The sequence below is a fragment of the Aspergillus affinis genome, assembly GCF_023601865.1.
Source record: "Aspergillus affinis strain CMG 70 chromosome Unknown NODE_20_length_373750_cov_87_641216, whole genome shotgun sequence".
Taxonomy (NCBI): Eukaryota; Fungi; Ascomycota; class Eurotiomycetes; order Eurotiales; family Aspergillaceae; genus Aspergillus; species Aspergillus affinis.
In genome coordinates, this window is record NW_026515801.1 from 249948 (window position 1) to 266983 (window position 17036).

The 17036-nt window shown below is 51.2% G+C and overlaps 5 protein-coding genes across 5 annotated transcripts; 2 read left to right on the top strand and 3 right to left on the bottom strand.

The window, feature by feature from the left end:
* Positions 1–353: 353 nt before the first annotated feature.
* On the bottom strand, positions 354–1604 carry KD926_004403 (uncharacterized protein; the record flags this gene model as incomplete). Its single annotated transcript, XM_053097931.1, has 1 exon — positions 354–1604. One exon carries the CDS (start codon positions 1602–1604, stop codon positions 354–356), a length of 1251 nt encoding a protein of 416 aa, XP_052958200.1.
* A 1718-nt stretch (positions 1605–3322) lies between these two features.
* On the top strand, positions 3323–4696 carry KD926_004404 (uncharacterized protein; the record flags this gene model as incomplete). The annotated part of the gene is made up of 3 exons (XM_053097932.1): positions 3323–3346; positions 3409–3644; positions 3712–4696. The coding sequence occupies 3 exons, from the start codon at positions 3323–3325 to the stop codon at positions 4694–4696; spliced, it is 1245 nt and encodes a 414-aa protein (XP_052958201.1).
* A 403-nt stretch (positions 4697–5099) lies between these two features.
* Positions 5100–9648, bottom strand: KD926_004405 (putative RNA helicase/RNAse III; the record flags this gene model as incomplete). The annotated part of the gene is made up of 7 exons (XM_053097933.1): positions 5100–7605; positions 7680–8744; positions 8800–8947; positions 9009–9261; positions 9323–9371; positions 9436–9464; positions 9538–9648. 7 exons carry the CDS (start codon positions 9646–9648, stop codon positions 5100–5102), a joined length of 4161 nt encoding a protein of 1386 aa, XP_052958202.1.
* Positions 9649–10983: 1335 nt separating this feature from the next.
* On the top strand, positions 10984–12900 carry KD926_004406 (uncharacterized protein; the record flags this gene model as incomplete). Its single annotated transcript, XM_053097934.1, has 1 exon — positions 10984–12900. The coding sequence occupies one exon, from the start codon at positions 10984–10986 to the stop codon at positions 12898–12900; it is 1917 nt and encodes a 638-aa protein (XP_052958203.1).
* Positions 12901–13743: 843 nt separating this feature from the next.
* Positions 13744–15078, bottom strand: KD926_004407 (uncharacterized protein; the record flags this gene model as incomplete). The annotated part of the gene is made up of 5 exons (XM_053097935.1): positions 13744–14241; positions 14300–14577; positions 14732–14747; positions 14796–14942; positions 15022–15078. 5 exons carry the CDS (start codon positions 15076–15078, stop codon positions 13744–13746), a joined length of 996 nt encoding a protein of 331 aa, XP_052958204.1.
* Between the last annotated feature and the right edge of the window lie 1958 nt (positions 15079–17036).

Sequence of the window (17036 nt, forward strand, 5' to 3'; positions counted from 1 at the left end):
TCCCATTCCAGCCAAGATAAAATAATCTTGTCTTACACTTTCTTCCTCGCGCCCTCCTTCACTTCATCATGTTGGTCCTGGATCTTGGATTCGGTAACTTGAGACCCTGAAATCCGAAGGTAGAATCCTGATTGTAGATGGCCTCCTTACTCCTTCCGCCTCCCTATTCAGTGATGCATTGATTGTCCTTGTGCATGTTACATGCCACATGACCCCATCCCTTGATCAAACGTCTAGAGTATGGGTGGATAGGAGGGTCTCATGGAGTTACCTGAGTTGAATCAAGGTAACCATGAGCGTCGTGATGCTTGTGTCGACAACGATGATGAAGCATCACTCACTCACTCACTCACTCATTCACTAACCGGTCTCAATGGCTCCTTACTCTCCTGACTAACCACCGCCGTCCCCTTACCACCCGGCCCAGACGAAATTTCCATGCTGGGTTGTTGAACCAACTCGTCCCACGATGACGTGCGCGCGTTCCCAGACGCGTGGTACTCGTCGAGGGTAGCTGGTCGCGTCAATCCGGTGCCACCACCGAGGCCTGATTCCTCAGCGAACAGACTATTTTCGACCCGCGAGTTAGAGGTCTTCGCGTCGCCGCACCGGAAGGGATTCCATGAATGAGCAAGGGAATGGACACGGGAGGGGGACTGAGACTGGGCGGCCTGGGGGTGTGGATGGATAGGATGTTGATCTGAAGACGGGGGGTCAGAAAGGGGGCCGGTCGGGTTGGCGGGACTCTGAACGAGATTGATGAGTTTGTTGAGGATGGCGAATTCCATCTTCAGCTTGATGCTGACGGAGAAGGCGCTGTAGGTCATTGTGATGGCGCGGCGGTCTTGGAACTCCGTGACGAGGAGGGCCGTGTCGAGACAGACGATGATGAAGGTTGTTGCGATGAGGATCCGGCGGACCTTTCGGCCCTGTGGGCCCTTGATGGCGATGACGTATTTGAGGTTCCGGAAGGCTTCGAAGTTGTAGATGGCCAGGATAAGGTATTCCCGGGCGCAGGAGACGGTGACGACGAGGCGTTCGTAGATGAGGCTGATATCTAGAACGCGCATGCTTTGTTTGAAGATGCCGACGAGGAAGAGGATCTGCATGGGGACTGGGAAGACTAGTGTGGTGACAATGATCATGTAGAGGGCCCAGCGGGCGATACGGTCGCTGGTGACGAGATGGAGCCGGGAGTAGAGAACCATGATGAGGGCAGTGGACATGGTGAGATAGCTGATGGAGATGGAAGGGGCCCATACGATTTTGGGAGCGAGGTTGAAGAAAATGAGCACCTGGGCGAGGGCAAAATTAATGATGCCGAAGGCGCTGATAACCATGCTCCAGAAGTAGCAGCCATGGCGACGCTTGAAGAAATCGAAGATCCAAAAAAAGAGTTCGAGGCCATTGTATATAGCTATGGACATGAATGACACGAGTAGCAGGGTGAGGCCCTCGGACACGTCCACGGACTGTGCAGTAGGACTTCCAGTCATATTGATTGGAGCATCTGCTCTCTCGAAACAAGACAATGGAACAGGGCCTTCTTGATAATATGGATCATAGGTGTATAGAACACATTTTGACGACAGGAATTCGGGCATATGAGCACGGGGGAGAAGACGAAGGCGTAGAATTTAAAAACAAAGCAGGGGGTGTGTGCTCGTGCTTTACAATATTTATGGGTACGAGATTGAAAAAGTACCAAAACAACACCAAAGTTTAATTGATTGCTCCGGCCAAGGAATGTGATGGACCAGGCAGACGCAGTTGATAACAATCCATATCATGTATAGCACGAGCCTCTGTACATTTGCTCATGGAGAGGTCCAGAACGTTTGTTCGGCCGACCCTCTTCGACGGGTCAACATTGAGCAAGAACCAAATTGTAGCAATTGAATTTGGATTGCGCCTGCGCCTCGATGTCAACATGGACATGGTTCCAGCTCAGGGCCACCTCCCTTTGATTGGCCCAATAAAATGTTACCGGAGAATAGATGGCACAGTGAGTGACCTGTATCATCAGTTGGGTGTTTGCACGCTCCTTAATTCTCACACGCAATTTCAGAAGTGGTGACAACATGATGGGAGAATAGAAAAAGGGTTTGCTGGTTCAGTATACCTAGCAGCCTGAGCAGCCTGAGCAACATGAGCAATTGTTGTACACGGAGCACATGGAATTTCGTCCTCCCTGATGAGGCTCTAAGCCGGAAAAACGTGAATGTGTTACCATTGCAATGACCTGTTATCATGAACGCAATGACGCGTGGGAGGAATCAGTTTCCCCCCTGTCCGACCATGGTCAGCGGCAGTCAAAAGAGCTTAACCAATGGCAGGACCCAGGCTCCAGAGTGGGATTCCGAGGTGTAGGGAAATGTGAACAAAGAAACGATAGTGGTCTAAGGATAGATCACTTTCCCTCCCACGGTTGTTACGTGCCTCTCAATCCCATGACGGTGGCGTTCTGGAGCACAGGTGAGCACCCGTCGGACTTGCTCGAGAGTGGCCGTGCGGGTTTTAGCTTTCTATCTTCTTTGTTCCTCGAGGGGATCCACTGGGGAAGAATTGATTAGACTCCGCGGAGATTATATGAAAGAACTCGAGCGCAAAAGAGACACTGTAAATTTGGAATTCACACTTAAGGGGGTTGGATATTGGAACCACCTCGGCCGGACCCGTCAAATAGGATGATCTACAATTGAGGCCATGGGCAACGTGTCGTCATGACTTGGAGCAGCTACTGTAGGAAGTCTCAGCCGAGAAGGCGCTATGAGATACCGAGGTTGAGAAGAGGTTCATTTGGACCACTGTCTGTCATTTGAAGTAGACCAGCGCTTCTGATCGTACTCTCTCATATTGTACAGTACGGACATACTAGAGTCAATGGACTACCACAAAGGCATGGTTCCACGAAGCAAACGAAGGTCTCTCTAACTGCGCAGGGAAGGCCTCACAAAGAATCAGCTCATTCTGGTTGTACAAGAATGGATGAAAGGGGTGGAAATGATGAGTTTGTGCAACTAGTGGAAAGGAAAGGAGAGAGGAAGGAGAGGGAAAGAGGGAAAGACGAGTTCCGACGGCGGCGAGTGACAGACGGACGGGTGGTCTGTGCGGGCAGCTGACGTTGAGCATCGCCTTTTGCCCTCGCGCCCTCGCCCTCTCTCCACCTCTTCTCTCCCTCCACCATCCCCTTTCCGGTCGACTGTTCCAGGGGATTGCAAAATCCCTCTCTATCGCTCGCTTGAGGATGTGCCGGCGCAAGACTTGCTAAGCCCCTCCAAATCAAATTTAGCTCCACTCTTCCACACACACGCCGTTGGTCATGGTGTCCCTGTGGCCCTTCAAGGTAGGCCCGCCACTCTGGTGGCTTCGCACACGCTCCAGGCTAACGCATTTGTGTGACGACAGGGAGAAGACAACTCTCCGGCTTCATTCGAGAAGGCACTTTCCACTCTTTCGACGAAAATCACCCAGACCACCTCTCGGTTGGATACTCACCGCCAAAATGCCCGTCGTTTCAAAGCCCTTTGGACTCTGTACACCACGTTCGCTTATCTTCTCTACTCGATCATCTTGGCCCTCGTTTTAGGATGGGAGAATTGGGGTGTGAAGGAATACTCGGCGATCGCCGGCGGCCCTGTTTTGTAATGGCTTCCCCGTCCTCGTTTCGTTTCTTTACACCGACTATGTCTAACAACTCTGGCGCCTTAGGATCTACGTCGTTCGCGCAGCAGCCAGCAAGTATTTCGACTACCGCATCAACAAATCGCAACGGTACCTGGAAGGACTCCAGCAACAGCGCGACGAAACAATTGAAAAACTCAAGGTCGCCACGAAGTACAATTCGACTCAACAACTGTTGGAGAAATACGCGGGGGAGTCGCCGACGCCAGAACGCGCCAGCAAACCTGGCTCCGAGAAACGCAAGTCGGAAGCCAAGCGCAACAAGCCCGCAACCCCCCAGACCCCGATTCAGCGAACCGGTCTCGCGCCTCCTCCCACGGCCAATATCCCACGACCGACCCCTCCCCAATCGCCTCAACCCGCTCCCTCCTCGCCCGACCTGCAGCCCCCTCCGTCCCCGTACGCTGGCTCCCCCTTACAGCAGGCTACTGCAAACACCCCGCAGCCGCAGTCCCCGCAACCGCCGCCTTCGGCATTCGACGAGCCCGGTTTCGCCCCCAATGCGTTCCCCAGTGCCCCGCAATACATCGAGCAATCCCATTGGTATGATCGCTTGTTGGACGTGCTCTTGGGCGAGGATGAGACACAGCCCAAGAATCGGATCGCGTTGATCTGCACCACCTGCCGACTTGTGAACGGCCAGGCTCCTCCGGGCATCAAGACCCTGGAAGAACTTGGCCGCTGGCGCTGTGGTAGCTGCGGATCGTGGAACGGCGAGGAAAGCGAAACCAAGAAAGTCCTGGCTGGGATTCGCAGGCCAACTACGCAGAGATCATGGGCGTCCTCCCCTAAAGCTGATCCTGAGACGACTTCCTCGGCAGGCGACGCCACCGATGAGGGTGTGATGGTCGCAGCTAGTGAGGATGACCTGGTGGGATCGCGAAGCTCTGATGGCGAGGTTCCGGTTGAGGAAGAAGAGGAAGAGGGAGAAGTTGTTCCCGAGCCTGAACCTGAACCTGAGCCTAAGCCGAAAGCTCGAGGACGTCCCAAGGGCAGCAAGAAGAAGAAATGAGAGCGATTCCAGCATGTTGTGTAACATTCCATTTGGTGCATTTTGTCTCTCCCTACTAGCGTTTCTTTTTTGTGTTCTGTAGACTACACGTCAAACTTTCCTTGTCCAGTTACTTTCATATTTTTGTTTTTCTTAGGTTATCATGAAAACCTATGATGCTCAGTTACTTTTCAGTGCTTTGTTGATATTAGTGGACACAATGTCTCAGTTCATTATTCATTCATGAATGCATATCGTCACAACGTATCGCATGGCGATCTACATCTAGTCCATACATATCCATATCCCATCATCATAAATCGATCAACCGGAAAAGTCCTTGAATTTCAGTCCACATCCATGACAAACCCATCCTCTAAATCAAGGCAAAACAAGAAAAGGGAGAGTATCCGTACATGGAATCCTATCCCAACGCCTCGATCACCCGATTCGCAGCCCTCACCTCCGCCTCCTCCGCCGACAAACAACCCTCCACCACAACAACCTCCACCCCATCCACCCTGACCACACACCGATACGACGCATCCTCGCCCGCCTGCCCCTGCACCCTCTTCACACTGAACTTCACCTCCTTCACCATCTGAAACACGCGATTCTTCGGATGCATGGCCACGACCCCATCATTCACTACTCTCCGCAAATACGGCAGCAAACCAATGCGCTCGATGAACCGCCCACATGCATTCAAGTCCCCGCCCGAGTCCACATAGATCGCACCTATTATACTCTCCACGACGTCCGAGAAGAACTTATCCGCGTTGAGACTCGCCAGCGCTTCCCACGGATAATGGGACCCAGAGGTTAGGCCCTTTATGATGTCCTCTCTCAGCGTCGCGTAGCGGGTCAGTGCAAGGTCGCGTGCGCGTCTCATCTCGGCGCCGTCGCAGCGCATGAACCGCCATAGCTCGACGGGGGTGTTGGTCGAGTGGAGCGTGAACTGGCCCGAGGGTGTTTGGCTGACGTCCGTGGATTCGCGGGGCACGGCGAATTCCATGCACAGGAAGGCGAGGAGGTTTGCGTTTACGACGGCGTGCTTGATGCGGGTCATGTCGCCTGGGGTGAAGTGGTTAGGGGCATTCAAGATGATGGGCACGATGAGCATGTCGAGGATGGCGTCGCCGAGGAATTCGAGGCGTTGGTAGGATTGCGTGAAGGCGTCGTGTTGGCAGGAGGGGTGGGTGAGGGCTTCGAAAAGGAGGATGGTTGCGTTAAACCGGTATCCGATTTGGTCTTGGAGGGGTCCGTACATGAGGTAGCGGGGGCTGTTGGAGATGGTACCGTTGCTGTCGTGGCTTTGGAGATTAGGGCCCGGGTTGGGATTCGGGGGTGACACTTCGGGCAGGAAGCGATGGATACAGGCTTCGGCTTGGAAGAATCCGCCTTCGATGAATGCGGCGCCGATCAGGGCTTCGACGACGTCGGCGAGCATCTTGCTGGACATGTCTCGCTGGGCAGCGACGTGTCTGAGCTTCTCGGAGACCAGTGGCGCTTTCCAATGGCGTGGTATGAAGCTCTTGGTGAGGATGAAGGAGTCAAGCCCCAGCTCAAGAGCTGCCTGTGCAAGACGGGAATTGTTCACGATTGAGCCGCGCCATTCAGTGAGATATCCTTCGTGCCAGTTGCCGTGCTCATAGAAAACCCGGCAACTGACGACGTACTTGAGGATAGAGTCTCCAAGGAACTCGTATCGCTGGTAGTCGGTCGAGGCTTGCGCGGAGGGCGCAGTTATGGCAGTGAGTATATTCTCTATGGCTTCGAATCCGAGGTTATGCAAAATAGTCTCGTTCAAGCTGGTTGCAATCATATGAGTCTCCATCCGATGCAGGATGGCAGAGATGAACAATCCAAAGACGGCATCCGTGAGAGGGAGCTTATCAACAGTGCAGTCCTTTGCAGAGACAACGTGCAACTTCGCGACCGCATCGAAGTCATCCGGGCCATCATGTTTTCCCAGAAGCGCGGGTTTATTAACAGCAAGAGTCTGTCGACTTAGAAGGTTTCGGCGTCGTGGAAATGTCTCACACTCGAGTGCGAGCATGCTAGGATCTTCCTCCGATGAAGTCCATCCCTTGAATCCGTATAGGTCGCCGGAGCGCCCTTCATCACGCACAATTCCCATGAGCTTCTCATCCCGATTGCTGTTGAAGGCATCGAGCGCGCGCTCTTTCCCCTGGTTTTCGTGGAGCCACTCTTCCAATTCGTCATGAGCTATGTCCGGAGTAAACAACGTCACAAAGTCACGATCGAGTCCTGGATTTCTCGAAGTGGCCTGGAGATACACCGCGGTGACCTCTCTCATGTTTCTCACATCATCAACCGATATGTCGTTCGCTCGCTTCGGAGTTTCGAACGACAAGATAAAAGTTGTGTTATTGTCCCAGTATAGCTCCAATGGCGCCATGGGGAGTAAAGCAACCGGTGCAATCAGATTCATGTACAGTTCGGGGCTGTTTTCACGATTCATTCGCACCTGAATGCGTGTCTGATGGAGGTCGGGGTTCAACCAGGAAGACGCCCAATGCGTCCAGGGGTCGTACTGCTCCGACACTTCCACCATAGCCGGGATCTCGCGCATTTCAAACTGCGTGAGCTCTGGATTCTGGCTGAGCTCCGGCTTCTTGTTCAACGGGAGGATGTTGTCAGTCACCAGGCCGAATTCGTAAAGTGCTTTATACGCCAGAAACGAGGTTTCCTTGACTGCTGCTCGCTCCGATCCCCACCACTGCTCGCCAGTCATTCGACGGACTGCAGGATTCACGCAGTTCGGTAGGGTGACCGTGGCTTGCAGCTTGCCGAACTGGTTCGTCTCAAAGGAGAATTTAGGTGCGTTATCGACGTACGTATCACGGGGAAGAACGGCGCAGAAGTGATTGAGGTGAGCATAGGCAACGTCAGTGGTCAAAACAGCACTAATAGTCACATGTTAGCAGGCAGATCACACGATCATTAGAAAAGACAGCACTAGGTTGGTATATTAACTTACCCAGTAGACTCGACCGCCAGTCTTCCCTTCACATCCTCATCCAGCTCCTCTAGCGATCGGGCCTCCTCGAGAAGTCTCTCCTCGTCCTGATATGTCTCGATCATTGCCTTCTCTAGACCCTGCCACTTCGCAAAGTCTCCAGATTCATCGACTCTCGAAAGCAGGATCCCATATACCGATTTCTTCTGTCGAGCACGGCCTCGACGTTGCACGAAAGACTTCAGGTTAGGTGGTTTGTCGTAGCAGACGACCGCCTTGCAAGCACTGATGTCTATTCCTTCTTCCAAGACGTCAGTAGCAATGATAAGGTTTTTACGCCCCTCGCGAAACTCATCCAGTGTATTGTGCTGCGACTTCCGAGAAAGTAGCTCGCCGATGATCTCTTTGCGTGCGCCGTTGTTGGACCAGCCAACGTATGAAGCGCATCGAAAGCGAGATCGAGTCACTGGATGGACCGACAATAACCTCTCCATGACACTGACTGTCACTCTTTGCTTCACAAAGATGATCCCCGAGAACTCGGGGTCGTTCATAGTATCCAGAAACTCGATCAAGGCCTCCATCTTGGGCGAGAGACGGAAGTCTTCCAGCGAGACATCTGGCTCGGGCAGGCGATTCATAAACCCAATCAGGTAATCTTTCTCAGCGTCCACCCAGTCTGCCATCGCCGATGATTCATATATCTTTGACAGTACCTGCATCTTAGATTCATGTATGTAGTAGTCCGCAGCCCATCCCCCCAGCTCATGAAAGAGGCTGCCACTGCGGTCGAGCAGCTTCTTGATCTGATCGTTGCAGTACGTCTTGCGAGATAGGAGCGTTTTTTGCAGCTTGGTTTGATTATATGGGTCGTGTTGAAGCTTCTGGACGAACGGGTCGTCATAGAGGTCCAGTGTCTCCCACGCATATTTCAGGGCGTCCAAGGACTTGGTACCGTGTACCGGTTCGACATCTAGCGGGGTGTACCAAATCTGTCGCAGTTGGGGTCTATGGGTATATTCGAGGAGCTCTTGCCGATGAATCCGAGGCGTCTTGCATTTTGAGTCAAGATTCGATTCGATCGTACTAGGCCTAGGTAAGTACTGATACCCACAACCCAATCGAAACATTTCACACTCACCGCAAATCTATTTGATTCGATCTGACCACAGGGCTGGCTGTGAGGCCCATGATCCGAGGGACAGCATCCCGGCCTAATCGAGCCAGTGTGGGATGATAGAACTCCTGCATGATCTTGTTTGCGGGATGACGACGCATACAATGGTGAGCTATAAACAGACAGTCGTCAGCGATGCTCCGAGCATGTGTTACCATTCAGGCAGGTCAAACCTTCGTCGAATATGATCAGGCCCAGTTGAGAAATCTTCACGAAGCCATGGGTCATCGCATCTGCCAGAACCGCGTGAGTCGAGACCACAACCTGCATGTCCTTCAATACGCCATCCCATATAGTTTGATCAGTCCAGAGATCCACTTTGTCTGCACCGGTCAGTGTTCTTGTCCGAACGGCTGGAATATTTTCGGTGATGACTTGGTGCTGTTGACCACACAATGCGACCGTGGGCGCGAGGAACCAAATGAGCTAGCGAAACATTGTGAGTAAAATACTTGATATATCAACTTGGAATAGAGTAACAACATACCTTCCCTGGACGACCGCTCTCTAGCTCTCCTTTGATTCGCAGTAAAGCTCTGTGGATAGATATGTCAGTTCACAATGATCCATAGTAGACAAGGTGCGACCACAAATGAATACATGTTCGTTTTCCCACTTCCTGTATCCATCTGTGTTTATTAGTTAGCCAACACTTCACAGAAACCAGGTATTCCATAAAATAAAAACGGAGTGATCACATACTGCAACGATAATGTTCTCTTTCATGCTCGCCTCAAACATCTCCAGTTGGTAGTTTCGCGGCTGATAGACGGGCACATTCTTGGCCATTGAACTGGTGGAGGCGGAGGCCATCCTTACTGCTATTCTTCAGGCAGCTAACAAACTCATACGGAGGATGAAGAAGAATGCAGTTGGAAGGAGAAGACGAGGAGTGGATGCTTTTCAAAAGAGAGAACTGAGAATCTAACCGATCGAAGTAGGTAGTGGGGGGGTAAACAAATGGATTAAAAATGGATCGATCGACAAGGTCGAAAATAAAATGGACACTCCCGCTTAAGCCCGACCGTTGATCTTATCACCGCCCATTAATTCATCTGTGAGCGTGCTTTGTCCAGCCATGCACTCCTCGTTCAGTCGTTAATGCATGTCTCAGGGGTAATTCTCGCTCCTATTATACTAATCCAGGGCAGAATCAATGCATTCTATATTAGAGTTTAGGAACAGGAGCGTGATATCATCATGAGTGGGTAAGAGATCTCTTAACCGGAAGATGTATACAAGAGATTGTTCAACCTGATTCTAATCAGTTCCCCTACAGACAACTCCCCGAGAGGTCCCTTGGTTTGAAGCCATGGTCGGTGTTCTAGGCCATCCTATGCCTGTAATTTCCGAGGTGTTCTTCAAAACCATAACAATTCAAACCCATCCGCAGAGACCAGCGCCTCCCTATCCAGCTCCAGCCACAGTTCGTCCTCGTCATAGCCACAGACTTCTATGGAAAGTCCAGCCTCGGTAGGGATTCAACGATGGAGCCTAGAGCTGGGCGCTTAACGGCAGGATCGGTCCAATAAGCGCCTCAATTAGATCCAGCACCTTATCAAGATCAACGGTGGGTTGCAGGATATTCCGTACGCATCGTAGGCTGTCATCGAAACAATCCTCGAGGGTCTGTCTATACCTATGCTGCATGCCGCAAGTGCATCAAATCCACCACACCATCCAGAAGCCATGCCAGCGCCAATGAGGATCAATACACTCAAGGGACTATTTATGGCCCTGGTCTATTCAGGAAAGTGCATTCTTTTTAGCTCTGGATACACTCGGTAGCATTTTTGAAAACCCTGTGCGATGATGTATGTGCTTCTTGCCTTCCCTCGAAGCACAGTACTCAGCCTCGAATGCTACCCTGCTCGGTGAAGTGGATTGTACTTCTGTGCAATGTGGTACATGTTCAGGCAGTCATGATCATAGCCACAAAGGTGTGGTAGGGCAGTAATCTAACTCCTGTCATAGGTATGTCTTTCTGTAGAAGAATATGAATATAAAATGACCCTTTAACCCCTCTATTATCATACATGAGAAGGGCCAAGAATCAGTACCATTGACCACATAGTATTTCTCTTCATCCTGCCTTGAGCACCTATCGCGTAGCACAGATACTCAAACTTCCATCAATACCCATCACCAATGACCACTCACCCACCACCCCTCCATCTCTCCGAAATCCTCAACCTCTCCCCACAACATGATAGACACTGCATCGGCTTGATCAAAGACGAAAGCCGCAGGTGCCTTTTGCCAGTCACGTCCGAAAATTGCAGTGAAGGCAGCCGCTTACTGGAACTAGCCACTAAACAACTCTACATGGGACATCGCATCGACGACATACTGGAAGATATCGCGTTCTTGCTCCTCTGTAAAAGGTGGCACCGATCCAAAGCGTTGGAAGTCTCCGTCAAGTGGAAATCCCAAGTTTACCGGTACCTTGCAGCAACAGCAACAGCAGCAGCAGCAACAACAGTCCAAGACCCTCCTGCGGAGCAGCCCCGACATAAAAGCCATCACAATGTTGAGGCGTCTGTGCCGGTTCCAAGCCTGCGAGATACTTCTATCCCTCGTCAAAGTGATTGTGGACAGATAAATCAGTCTCGATCCCAGGGACAGAGTCAGACACATAGAGATACTCGTCTTTATACTTCCTCTCATCCCTCTTCCTCCTCTTCTTGCTCTACAGAAGCAAAAGCAGAAACAGACTCCTCATCCGAGATGTTTGCACGAACTTCTCGCCCCAGACGAGTCCTGATGCCCACCAGATTCAACAGCACCAAAGTGTGCCCCGACGAAGTCTCTAAAAGAGACTCTCGGGTTATCAGCACAATCACCCACGAAGTCATAGTTTCCTGCTCGACTTCAGCACCTCTCCCCAAGGTTAACCGCTCCATGTCGGTATCTCCCTCCGGTCAAAGCCTCGAAGACAGGTCCAATATAATAGACGCCCACATGCAGAAACTGCAACTTATGGAGCCGGCTGAGGACGTTACCGATGATGAGGAAGAAACACCCGCTCGGGAAGAAGAGCAAAAGGCTAGTCTTCTCCAGGAGTTGCAGGCTATTGTGCCTTCGCGAGAGCGTCCGTCGAAGCTGGTTAGGGCTTCTTTTCAGGAGTTGGAGACGCTCTTGAGGGGGGTGGTTGATGAGGAGACGAAGCGTGTGGTTGATGAGTATATGGATGAAGTGAGGCGTATGGATTATGGTGGGGATGAGACAGACACGGAAGACGATGACGAGATGAAAGAGAAGGAGAAATGTGCCCTGGTGGCACAGATTGCGCATATTGGCCAGGACATTAAGCGTGCACACAAGAGGAAGAGAAGGGCCCATTCCTCGCGCAAGATGCCCAAGGAGATCAAGACCAAGACCAAGACCGAAGAATCTCCCCTGACTTCAAAACCTTCGGATGTTGTCCATCCTGTCCCCGTCCGGGAAGATGCATCCAAGATGCCCAAGGACATTGACGTCAGCGTCAATGTCAACAAACCCACAACGCAAACTCCAGACGTGATAACCATCATCCAACCCATCAAGGGTGAAATTAGAGTGTCCATCATCACCGACATTCGTGAGACCGTGGACGAGTCAGACAATCAGGCATCCGCTTCACCTCATTCCTCCCCCTCCTCCACCTTCTCCTCCTTTTCCACTCGCTCCTTCCCTTCCCCATTCTCATCCATCTCCTCTCTTGGATCTCTAGAGAGATCCAGGGACCTCCTATATATGGCCATGCAAGAGCCACACATGAAGAATCACATCATCAACAACCATGATGATAAGAAAAGCAATTGCAACAACACCAATCCCCACCTCCATCTATCTACAACCCAACCCCGGGACTCCCTACCCATCAAAATACCCGATCCCATCGTCCTTCTCAACAACCAATATCCCCAATACCCCGAAAACCCATATCCAGCGCTCACGACCGGTGTCGCCATCGGCATAGCCCTTTTCGACGGCCTCGCATGGCTGCTCAACAGGAGGAACTTTTCAGTCACTGTCGGGCTGGGATTGTATTTAGGGGTGTTGTCTGTTGTTGGGTTATTGTGAGATCTAGACTGTTTGCTTTAGGGGAGTCAAAAGTATGTTTTTTGCCATGAGTTGTGTGAGGCTCATGGGTTAAAATAAAAGTTCTTTGATTAAAAAAGTCTTTTTTTTTTCTTTCTCTCCCTCTCCTTTTTCTTTTGCTTTTTGTTTGAGTTCCCTAGTTCATGGCATTATGGTCGAGATGTCTAGACTTGTTTATTCTGTGCAGTTTGTTGGATTTATGCTTTCGGGTACCCATCGTCTTCTACTTCTACTTCTACTTCTACTTCTACTTCTACTTTACCAGACCTCAACCATTCATAATAAATAAAAGTTGATTCAAGTTGATTGATATGTTTAAATCAAGCGAATAATACCTAGTTGCACGTGCACATGTCAAGTAATGTAGATGTGAATTTAATATAAAAAAGAAAAAGCAAAAGAAAACGGCTCGTGACGTATCAGAGGCCGACAATAAGAAAGATGAAACAGGGGGATAAAACAGTAGCTAAGAGGCTGGTACTCTGCGACCACCGTCATCGGGGTATTGTATGGGAGATCCGCAACAAAATGACCACCCTATGGAAATATGGAATGATCATCCTTCTGCCCTACCCATCAAATGTCTAAATCACAAAGTGAGTGGCATTGCAAACCCGAGTACAAGAACGCAGAACACCACCCCTTCTCTCCAAAGCCAGAAACGAAACCCGAGCAATATCGCGCCAAACACCACAAGAGGGAAAAATGAGAGCACATGAGTAAGGAAGGAAGATAAGGATAACAGGTCCTAAACATAGTAACGCGCAGGAAACTGGAAGCAGAAGGTCACAGTTCGTGGAGAGGACGTGTGGATAGCAATTCTGTTCATGACACGACAGGAAGCCCATGTGTAGGCTCCGTCTTGGTCGCTTCTGAACCGTCCGGTTGGTTCTCATCCGCCCGAGGGCGGCGGACCGCAAAGTTATTCCCCAGGTAGTTGGCGTCCTCGTTGGGGTGCTTGCGCATGCCGAGGCCGGCACTCGCTATCCGGTTCAAGGAGTTCATATCATCATTAGATCCGGCGGCCTGGTTCTGATTGGGCTGGGCTTGCTGAGCGCCCGATGAGGCGTTAGCAGCCTGCGCCGAGCCGGCGCCAGTTGTGACATTCAGATCCGTCCGCGGCTGGCTCAGGTCAATGTTTCCGGGCAATTCGGGGACCTCTCCTTGAGAGTCAAGTAGCCGAGATTGCAGGTTGATAATGTACTCGCGGAGCTGATAGTTCTCCGCCTGCAGGGCCTTGAAACCATCCGACATGTTATCGTACTCCTTTACTTGCTCCTCCAGCTTGCGGATGTAGCTTTCTTTCCGTTGCCGGAACGCTCTCTACTCACGTTAGCTCAAGACTCCACGAATCTTCCATGTTTTGTCCGGCGACACGTACCTGGGCGGCACGGTTCTGAGCAGCACGCTTAGAAGTAGATAATGGTCGCTTGCCATACGTCTTCGGAGACTCCGGCCCCGTTGGTTCTGGCTGCGGAGGAGTCTGCGGGGGCCCGCTGAGCATCGCCGCCCCCGAAATGGCCGGATCAATGTTGTTTTGGTCGCGCGGACTCGTGTTGTTGGGTTGCATGTGCGGGGGTTGTGGCGGCGGCGGTTGAGGACGCGTTTGCTGGGGATGTGTCAGATGCTGCTGAGCAGCCAGCAGCTGATCATGTAGCACTAGGACCACGGTTAGCTTCAATGTCATTTCCAGTACTCCATATAGGTGGTGTTCATGATCGTGTTCGCGGCCTTCGCAAGCGCGATAGCCAGGCGCGAGAAAACGCGCGTTTTCTCCCACACTCGATACGATCGCGCGATCAGGGACACTTACTCTGATCAGTATGATCCTAGAAGATACACCAACAACATTAGTCACCGCGTTCATAAGAACAAACAAAGTGCATGAATCCCATAGACGCGCGACCAGCGCGGGAGCCCTGGTCGCCCATGGCGGAAACCCAGGGAGGCGAAACCCGATTCACGCGGCCGACCGAGGGGGCGACGGCGTGTTCAAAAGACACCCGCGCTGGTACATCGCGTCGCTGCGGCAGGATACAATTGCGAGAGGGAGATGGTGACAGGCGATCTGATGACAAACCGCGACAAGCATAGACTGCTTACCTGAGCAGAAGTTTGCATGCTTGGATGCGGCGCTGGGGCTAGTGTAGGCTGCTGCATCGAGGGTATCGAATCGCAAGAGACAACAAAGACGCGCCCGGAGTAAGACGCGACAGGGTTCAATTCACAGAGGACAGGAGGAAGTCAAAAACTGACTTAAACTACACGGTTTCCCAGAAAGCGGCGGAGAATGTGTAGATAGATGAAGAAGGCGACGAGAGGGAGGCGATGAGGTAAGCAGACGATGCTCGGGGCAGCTTAGTCGTTATTTCGAGGGGGTTTTATGATGCTGACTAGTCGGGTTTGCCTTTTGGCGATAACTAGGCAATGCAACTGGGGGGGAGTTGATCTCGTAAGCAGGAAGGGGAGGGGGAAAGGGAAGATTAGTTAAAAGATCAGTCAGACAGCAGCAGACTTCGGACGTGACGTGAGAAAAGGGAAAAAATGGGGGGCGGCGGGCTGGAAGTCGTTGGAATCGCCGGATTCAGGCGGTGACCGTATTGGTTACGGTCACGGTTCGGGGTAATGAATGACGCCACCGCGGTCCAGACTGGCGTTCCGGAGAGAATGCCGCCGACATATTGCATTGACTGTACGGAGTAGTTGTCGGTCCACTGCTCTTACATTCTATACATACACAATATAAAATGATAGCGAGTTTCATTGCCAGTATAACACCCTTTCTAACTCCCAATGACTCTCTTCCGACCGTGAGGAACTGGTACTCGGACGGCGAACATGCCCAGACGCGCCCAGTCATCGCCGGTCAAAACCGGCCAATGAGACCCCTCCACAATCTCCGCCCCCAACCGTTGGATGACTCAGGCGGCATGTGCTGGTCACCGCTTTGGTCCGAGTGCCTCAGGTTGTAACTTGTAGCAAGTCAGTAACTAGGGGAAGTCCGCGCCACGGGAGGTAATTGAATGGATTGATCATTGACCATCTTAATGATCCACAGAGTACCTCGGTGGGCAATTCCAATCCTAGTCTAATAAAGATTCCCTGAGGATGGTAACAGTTACCCGCCTACGATACCGGAATACCAGGCAATACCAAACCCGACGGTTCTTATCGCCGAGTGACTAAAATTATGCGTATAAACGAGCCGTATGCATCCAAGCTCGGGAATAGTAGACATTCTTGGACTGAACGGTGAGCGAGCACTCTTGCCTTTCCTTGGCGTCTAGGTAGGTTGCTCCGTACAGAAGTAATTGTAAACTATCTAGGATAAAAACTCCATACAGTCGTCTCGGTTCCTTCCGACTCTCCCAATCACCGCCTCCATACTAGGCAATCCATCGCGCTCAGTCGGAGCATCTGTGAGCAATGTCGTTCGGAGCTGGCGCAATTAGTTAGTTAGTTATACCGTATTAGTCAATAACAATAACAAAACAGACCCTTAATAACTCTACGGTGTTTCTATCTCCGTCGGGGACAATTTGTCTCCGTAAGGAATTAGTCATTTCATGTTTTGATAGTTAACTAACTAGTTACTAGCTAGCTAGCTGATGTATTCCTGAACTCTCCGAGTCGGACGGAGCGGAGCGCGTTCCGCGTTCCGTTCTCTTAGTTGTCGAGGTGGGTTTGTTTTCGAGGTACTATTCGTTGATTGTTCCATTGGGAAGTGTGGTGTATATTGTTGTCACTCTGTCTGGATAAATCTGGGGTAATCAGTGTGTGTTATCAAATCTATGAACGTGGACCTGTACCTATAGATATATTAACAGACTTCGTAGTGCCATTATTCGATGGCACAGTCCCGGTAGAAATACTGGACTAGAAAGGCCATTGATATTGATTGATGACCAGAAACAAATTGATTTGACAGAGGTTATCATGAAGATGATTGCAGGGAAGAATGGATCTTCCTAGGTGATGTAGAATTGAAGGTGAAGTGGGCAAAAGAGGATGCTTGGCATTGAATCCTCAGACATGAAGCTTCCACAATCACTACACGCTGTGCTTGAATGTCTTTCACCAAATCAATCCTCTGTATGCGATAAAGATGCGATCCCATC